This window comes from Phaenicophaeus curvirostris, chromosome Z (assembly GCF_032191515.1).
Source record: "Phaenicophaeus curvirostris isolate KB17595 chromosome Z, BPBGC_Pcur_1.0, whole genome shotgun sequence".
Taxonomy (NCBI): domain Eukaryota; kingdom Metazoa; phylum Chordata; class Aves; order Cuculiformes; family Cuculidae; genus Phaenicophaeus; species Phaenicophaeus curvirostris.
Window position 1 is genome coordinate 2,131,500 of NC_091431.1, and position 8,729 is coordinate 2,140,228.

The 8,729-nt window shown below is 48.9% G+C and overlaps 1 protein-coding gene across 1 annotated transcript in view; it reads right to left on the bottom strand.

The window, feature by feature from the left end:
• Window positions 1-6,955, bottom strand: part of MCC (MCC regulator of WNT signaling pathway) — a 215,324-nt gene extending 208,369 nt beyond the window's left edge. The window contains exon 1 of the mRNA XM_069880563.1: window positions 6,834-6,955. Within this exon, the coding sequence (XP_069736664.1) occupies window positions 6,834-6,955 (122 nt within the window). The remainder of the gene's footprint in view (window positions 1-6,833) is intronic.
• Window positions 6,956-8,729: the final 1,774 nt, after the last annotated feature.

Sequence of the window (8,729 nt, forward strand, 5' to 3'; positions counted from 1 at the left end):
TCAAGACACACTCAAAAACTAGTGCAATGACAAAGTCAGATTTACCAAGCTTCAGGCATGGGTTTTTTTTGTTGGAATTCTTAAAACTGAGATGCATGAAGCTTTCATGTGGTTAAAGAAAGCGCAGAGCAAACAGTCCACATCTCAAGAGAGCGTAAAATCTTGTACTGGAGTCTGAGAACTCTTCCAACTCTGTGGCAAGAACCATCTAGCAATATGAAGAGGCAGACTGAACACAAGGACTGAGCAAAACCTTGTCCCCATCTAAGTAATGTATTGCAGGCTCTTTCTAGGCGGTGTTCCCTTGGTTGGATTGAGGCCAGACTTAGGACTATACAGTACTGGTACCAAACTGGTTTTGAGATTTGAAACCCTAATAGTACCTGCCAAAACAGCAGAATAATACTATTTCTCCCACAAGCGTTCAAAGGCAGTTTCTTATTTCCACCTGTTCTCTTATAGAGTTGATCTTTTTTGAACCTTTTGTTTGTAGGATATACAGCTTTATCCTTCCATAGTCTGCTGTCATCTGAGGACTCACGGCAGCTTCCACTTGCCTATTTTGTTACTGATACTGCTTCCATCCAGGACAGACTAGCCTGCAGGGAATATTAATTCACGCTCAAATTAAGTTTTCAGAGGTCCTGACTGAACACATCCACATAGGCTCATAAACAATCATCTTACGGGTAAAACCCATGTTTTGCTACCACAGGGCTGCAGAATTGCATGTCCAGTGTGCACAACTTCATGCCCTCAACAGCAAAAGAGGCCGATAAAATCCTTGACAAACCTGCCTGTGTATGTTTCTACATTTACAGAGCTTAGTATAATTGTAGAGGCAGTCACCAAGTTAGAACAGTCTCCTGGAGGTTATTAGTGTATGTATGAAACAAATGATAGAAAAGCTCCTTGTTCAGATCTTTTTGCAAAGTCTAAACATTTGGCTTATTTCAGAAGAGGCATTATTTTAACATTATGGTCCAAGTATCCATTACTACCACCCATACAAGTGCCTCTGCTCAACTTACCCCCAGCTGTCCTGAGAGTACCTATGAAAGGGAAAAAAAAATAATCACAGCAGAGCATAATCAGAAGTTAAAGAAAGAAAATATAGTGATAGGAAGAGCCTGCTCATGCTTTTCTCCTATGTTTCCTTGTAAATGGATATCAGCCTGAACCACTAACCCGCTATGACTCAGCATAGGTATTTTGAGTCTTATATGCCCCAAAGAACAAAAACGCTCACAAACGACCCACATTGATTTTGTTCTTTTCATTTAATCAGTCCCTTTGCTCTTCAACAGGTATCTCCTGAAACCTTCAGCACAGAAGTTCAGGCACATTAGCAAAAGCAGAGGCTTTGAGCAACCTGATCAAGTGGGAGGTGTTCCTGCTATCAGCAGAGGGGCTGGATATGGATGATTGTTAAGGTCCCTCCCAGTCTAGACCATTCTACGATTCTATGGAAAAATAACTTTAAGGGTAATGGCTGCGCTGGGGAGTAACACAGTGCATGTGCAAATCTCTCCCCTTAAAACCGGCTAATAAACACATACTTTGTCTTTTTGAAAAGACTTATTTTTCTTTTCTAATGGCATGTGGCCACTAGACATAAAAACATTGAGGGGGTGCCAAAATATTGGCAAGAAATTCCAAAAAAATTCCAAAAATTCCAGCAAGAAAGCTGGAAAAGTCTTGCTCTTGTGGCCCATTAAAAAGGGAAGAATCAGCTTAGTCACCAAAGCTGCGCATCACTAAAACCACGCAGACAACAGATCACATCTAACTGAGTTCCTTCTAATGGCTCGTGTGAAAGGCTAGTGAAGGAGGCAGTCCTTTCCCACGTCCTTTTAACAGGTTGTATAAGCTCAACAAAATCAGTAGATTTACAGGGGTTTTAACGCTATACTACTTCTAGCAGCAATTTTCTGAAAGATATTGACCCCAGTGCAAAACAATACAGAGAGGAAAGTATTTTCAAACTCTACAAACAGAACTTCGCTCCATTACTGTTGACATTTCATTCCATACCAATGGCCTTTCTTCATCTGAATGAAACACTACCTTTACCTTCCTACTTCATAACCCTAGGAACAACTTAGACACGCTTAAAAGTTAAAATTAGAAAACCAGCACATTTGTAAGTTAATAATGAAATTAATTTTTTCTTCACTCATTATCTTCATAGCTCATAGCTTTCTTTTTTTAAGCAGAAGCATTTCAAAGGTTGCCTTATTTAGACCTTGTGGTGTTGGAATAGAATAATCTAGAGATCTATTTAGAGACTTCTGCAGTAACAATGAAATTCAGTATGTGCTACATTGAATTACGGTACAATTCACATATAACACAGCTACAAGGCAATTAAGTTCCTAAAGAAGACATTAGTCTAGCCTGCCACCTGTAAAAACCGAGCCTGCTCTCACTTTTCTTCACTGACATCAACCGAGACCATATCAACTAACCTTAAAAAAAGAAGAACAGGGAAAAAAAAGCAGCAAGTGTTCCCCCCAATCCACTAACCTTCAGATGCTGCACATATTTTTAACTGTAACCAAGGATTTTGAAGATATTCAAAGCAAACGAGACAAAACAGAAAGAATGCAAGTAGAGTTTTTTCAATTAACAGCCTTCTGTTAATAACAACACAACCCAGCCACAGCTGCAAAAACAAAGTTCTGCTGTAAAGAGAGTTTAATGCTGCCTTTTGGTCCCAGCAAGGCTGATCCAGCTGATCTCCAGTGTTCAGAATCCAGCCTCGATCATGGATCAGTGGGTTTTGTGGGGATTTCTTGTATTGTTTTGGTTCTGTTGTTGTTGTAAAGTTACCTCTCATAGTTGAATTACAAGAAGAATGCGAAGCACTTGGAAGAAGTTCAAATAATTCAGTGCTCATATTAACCCCAAAAGAAGCAAAAGCCATCTCAGTACAAACCGAGTTACAACTCCTGTGTTTCCTTATCAGCTTTGTCTAGCTAAATGTTGCAAAATTTCAATATGTACATTTCAAATGCTCAGAGACACAGGTTTAGAGTTTCATATCCCACCATTCAGATTCTTCTGGGTTATAAGCACGAATGGTACATTTAATTATGCTTTATCATTTTCGTATCATCCTAATACAGGGAGCCTGAATATTAATCATTATGCCAGGTGAGAGCCTGAGAATTAATCAGTATCTCAGGACATGCTCCTCCTCTCCATCTGTGCTTCTACTTCCCTAATATTATTTGAAGAGCTTTACAGTTTGATGCACAACAAAGCATTTCCACAGCTGAGACACCGTGTTATTTCATTAGGAATGCAAATAACTCTTTTCCCCGTGTAATATGAACTAAATAAACATGCATACAAAATGCCTGGTTTTGCTGCAAGAATGAAGATTTTCTCTCCTGTAACAGCTCTTATAAACAAGCTGCTGCAAGCATTACACAGACAAATGACTGACCACTCTTCAGCCCAGCATGCAGAAAAGAAAGAAAAACATGAGTTATGCTGAGTAGCAAAACTTCAAGTTTCAACCCCATTGCAATGAAAATACACTCTGAAGAAGAGGCTTAACCTAATAAAAGTCTGGTTTCTCTGTTTTCAGCTCTTTATGCAGATACGCAGACATTTATTGCAACGTTTAATCTGCTGTAAAAGGTGCAGTAATACACAGAAGATGGGCTAACATCTCCACTGGGGCAACAAAGAAACTGTTGTCCTCAAGGATGAAAAAAAGCAGCCTCCAAGGAAGCAGGATAAGAGGGAACAGAAAACCAAGCAACTGTGCTGCAGGAAAAAAATAAAAAGCAGAAGCAAGACAAACTATGCACAGAATGGCAAGGTTAAGTTTAGCACATCAGCAGATGTTAACCTTTTGGGGTTTAATTTAATTCATTATACTAAAAAAAGATGCAATTGCCTAAACACTACGGCTATCAACAACAACAAAACCCCAGTTGCTATAGTTTTAACAGGGAGGCTGTGCCAGCATGAACCAGAAAGAGTTGCCTGTAAGCCTGCGGTGATGCATCTTACACACATACACAAAAACCCCTGGGCAAGTCTGCACCTGCATAAGCCACAGCCATAAAACAGACCATGAGGGAAACTGAGGCACCACTTAAGGCAAAGAATGCATTCCATTTACAAGACTGATTACCCAGGCTAGCTAATGAAGTCAAGGAAAGTAAATTACTCCCTCTCACATCAAAGATAATTTGTTAAACATTAATTCAGTACTTTCTCACAAATATGGAAATTTAAGGGGAGGCAGTAATTCATAACACTGTGTTCTCTGATGAATGCTATACTAGGTCTGCCTTGAAGGCACAACTCTCTTCTGGATCAGGATGTTAGGAACTTTCAACAAGGGACCCATCATCTCCTGAAGGATTTTCAGCCAGTATCCTCTGGGCTTTATTTCCATTTTCCGCTGAAATCCAATGTTCCTCCTCAGACACATCCTGGAGTTTTCAAAGCTTTCAACAGTCTAACTCAAGCAACATTCAGAAACATCAGTTTTGAAATACAGAGAATATAAATTTGGGATAAAACTTGTGCAATGCCGAAAAAGTCAATCAGAAATGAGTGGGTCATATCCTTAGGTTTCAGTTTAGATGACAGACTTAGAAATTCCCTCACTGACTCAGCTCTCTAGGGGTACTTAATAGTTCCACCACCTCTGGCATACTTCGCCTTCAGAAGTTCAGTATCTTTCAAATTAAGGTGTGAACGCAGAGAACCAGCTCCAGAAATATCCTTCCAACAAAACCCAGTCCCAACCAGGAGACACTGCCAGTGCTTCCTGATCCACCAACCCTTCATTACAGCTTATTTCCAACTGCCTCCTACAAACGTAGAAGTTCACTGCCTCCTCCCCAAAATCTATCAGCCCAGGTCACGATGCAAAGACTAACCGGGAGCCAGGAGAGGAATTTAAATTTGAGATTGTGTAAGGAGGATATCGATAAAAACATATAAAGAAATAAAACCAGAAAATCAGGTAGATGTGTACTGATGTTCTTTTACATCATGTGTGACCAGTTTTGTTTGTTTACTTGTAAACATCATCTGCCTAGCACTGCAAGTGACAAAAACACCCAGCGCAGAAAGAAGTGCAGTTTCATAGAATGGTTTGGGTCGGAAGGGACCCTAAAGCCCATCCAGTTCCCACCACTTCCACAGGATCAGGTTTCTCAAAGCATCAGACAACCTGGCTTTGAACACTTCCAGAGATGAAGCACCCACGACTTTCAGTTCTGGGCCCCTCACCACAAGAAGGATGTTGAGGCTCTGGAGCGAGTCCAGAGAAGAGCAACGAAGCTGGTGAGGGGGCTGGAGAACAAGTCTGCGGGCCCTGGGGGTGTTTAGCCTGGAGAAGAGGAGGCTGAGGGGAGACCTCATTGCTCTCTACAACTCCCTGAGAGGAGGTTGTGGAGAGGAGGGAGCTGGGCTCTTCTCCCAAGGGACAGGGGACAGGACGAGAGGGAATGGCCACAAGCTCCACCAGGGGAGGTTCAGGCTGGACATTAGGAAAAAAATTTTCACAGAAAGGGTCTTTGAGCACAGGCAGAGGCTGCCCAGGGAGGGAGTTGAGTCCCCTTCCCTGGAGGGGTTTAAGGGACGGGTGGACGAGGTGCTGAGGGACATGGGTTAGTGATTGATGGGGATGGTTGGACTCGATGATCCGGTGGGTCTTTTCCAACCTGGTGATTCTGTGATTCTCCGGGCAACCTGTGCCAGTGTTTCACCAACCTCACAGGAAAAAAATCCTTCCTAATATCTGATCTCAATCTTCCCTCTTTCAGCTTTAAACTGTTGCACCTCATCCTCTCCCTGCACTCTCTGGTCCAGAGCCCCTTCCTGGCTTTCCTGGAGCCCGTTTTGGTGCTGGAAGCTGCTCTAAGGATTCCCCACAGCCTTCTCTTCTCCAGGCTGAAAAAACCCAACTCTCTCAGCCGGTCCTCGTGTGTCGAGGAGCTCCAGCCCTCACATCACTGGAGTTTGCCCACCTTGCCCCGTGCTCCCCACGAGCCCTCGGTGCGGGGGCACAGCCGGAGCCCTGATCTCACCCCTGGCTCCGGGCACCGGTGCGAGCAGCTGCGGGATGGGGGATGCGGGACAGGGGAGGTGAGGTGGGGGATGCAGGACAGGGGGATGCGGGACAGGGGATGCGGAGTGGGGGATGCGGAGTGGGGGATGCGGGGTGGGGGATGCGGGGTGGGGGATGTGGAGTGGGGGATGCGGGACAGGGGATGCAGGACAGGGGATGAGGGGAAGGGGATGCGGGGAAGGGGGTGCGGGACAGGGGATGCGGGGTGGGGGATGCGGGGTGGGGGATGAGGGGTGGGGGATGAGGGGAAGGGGGATGCGGGGAAAGGGATGAGGAGTGGAGGATGCGGGGTGGGGGATGTGAAGTGGGGGATGCGGGACAGGGGATGCGGGGAAGGGGGATGCAGAGTGGGGGATGCGGGGAAGGGGGATGCGGAGAGGGGGATGCGAGGAGGGGGGATGCGGGGAGGGGGATGCGGGGAAGGGGGATGCGGGGAGGGGGATGCGGGGAGGGGGATGCGGGGAGGGGGATGCGGGGAAGGGGATGCGGGGAAGGGGATGAGGAGTGGGGGATGAGGAGTGGGGGATGCGGGGAAGGGGATGCGGGATGGGGGATGCGGTGCGGGGGGTGCGGGGAAGGGGATGAGGGGAAAGGGATGCGGGACGGGGGATGCGGGACGCTGCTCCAAACAGCTGCAACTCGCGCACAAGTTGCGACGCGGGGGAGGGGGGGGGAGGGGGGGAGGGAAGGCAAAAAAGGAAGGACGGGAACCTCCCCCCGGCGCCGCTACCTGCCGAGGAAGCCGTCCCCGTCGCCGTCGCAGGTCTGGAAGAGGCGCCTCATCCTCTCCTCCTCCCCCGTGCTGGAGCTGCCGCTGCTGCTCCCGGCGCCGCTCCACGACGCTGCCCGCATCCCCCGGCAGCTCCACGGCAGCAGGAGGAGCAGGAGCAGCAGGAGGAGCAGGACACGAGCAGCAGCAGCAGGAGCAGGAGCTGCGAAAGCAGGAGCAGCAGCGGCAGCAGGAACAGCAGAAGCAGGAGCAGGAGGAGCAGGACACGAGCAGCAGCAGGAGGAGGAGCAGGAGGAGCAGCAGGACAGGAGGACAGGAGCAGCAGCAGCAGCAGGAGGAGCAGGACACGAGCAGCAGGAGGAGCAGCAGGACAGGAGAAGCAGCAGCAGCAGGACACGAGCAGCAGCAGCAGGAGGAGCAGGAGCAGCAGCAGGAACAGCAGGAGCAGAAGCACGAGTAGCAGGAGCAGCAGCAGAAGCAGGAGCAGGAGCAGCAGGAGCAGCAACAGGAGGACAGGAGCAGCAGCAGGAGCAGCAGCAGCAGCAGGAGGAGCAGGACACGAGCAGCAGGAGCAGGAGCAGCGAAAGCAGGAGCAGCAGCAGCAGCAGGAACAGCAGGAGCAGAAGCACGAGTAGCAGCAGCAGGAGCAGCAGCAGCAGCAACAGGAGGACAGGAGCAGCAGCAGGAGGAGCAGGACACGAGCAGCAGGAGGAGCAGCAGGACAGGAGCAGCAGCAGGACAGGAGAAGCAGCAGCAGCAGGACACGAGCAGCAGGACACGAGCAGCAGCAGCAGGAGGAGCAGGAGCAGCAGCCGGAGGAGGCGAGGCTGCCCCGGGTCCCCGCAGACCCGCCTCCTCCCGTCCCCCCCGGGTCCCCTCTCGGTGTCACCGGAGCGGGGCTGCCCTCCTCACACCCCTTCGGAGCCGCAGGAGCTCGGAGAAGAGCTCTGGGGTCACCCACCGCAGCAGCCCATCAGCTCCGTGCCCACCCGTGTCTCCAATGCCACATCCCTACGTATTCCCAGCGCCTCCAAGGAGGGAGGCTCTGCCGCTGCCCTGGGCAGCCTGTGCCAGTGCTTTCAGTAAAGATTTTTTTTTTTTCCTGATGTCATAGAATCACAGATTCACCAGGTTGGGAAAGACCTCTTGGATCATCGTGTCCAACCATTCCCGTCTGCCACTAAACCAGAGCACCTCATCTACCCACCTTCTAAACCCCTCCAGGGACGGTGACTCCACCACCTCCCTGGGGCAGCCTCTGCCAGTGCCTGGTGACTCTTTCCATGAAAAATTTCCTCCTGATATCCAATCTGAACCACCCCTGAGCAGCTTAGAACCATAGAATCACTAGGCTGGAAAAGACCTCTTAGATCAAGTCCAACCATCACCTTCAGACATTCCCTCTCTTCCCATCACTTGTCACTTGGGAGAAGAGCCCAGCATTATACAACCTCCTTTCAGGCAGTTGTAGACAGCGATGAGGTCTCCGATCAGCCTCCTCCAGACTAAACAGTCCCAGTTCCCTCACCTGCTCCTCCCAGCACTGGTGCTCCAAACCTTCCCCCAGCTGTGCTGCCTTTCTCTGGACACACATCCAGCACCTCAATATCTTTCACACAGCGTGGGGTGCAAACTTGAACACAAGATTCAAAGTGCGGCCTCACCAGCGCTAGATATCAGGGTGTAGTCGCTTTCCTGCTCCTGCTGGCCATGCCATTTTTGACACCAGCCAGACAGCAGCTGCTGGGCAGCCCTCACTTAGCCTCGTGTTCCAGAGCTGCTCGTTTTCCTTCCCCTGGGCAGCCCGAGCTCCCTGCTCCAGGAGTGCTGCCTCCTTGCTTGACTTTGCTGGCCTGTGGAAGCCACGACTAGACAAACAACAAACCCCAACATGTT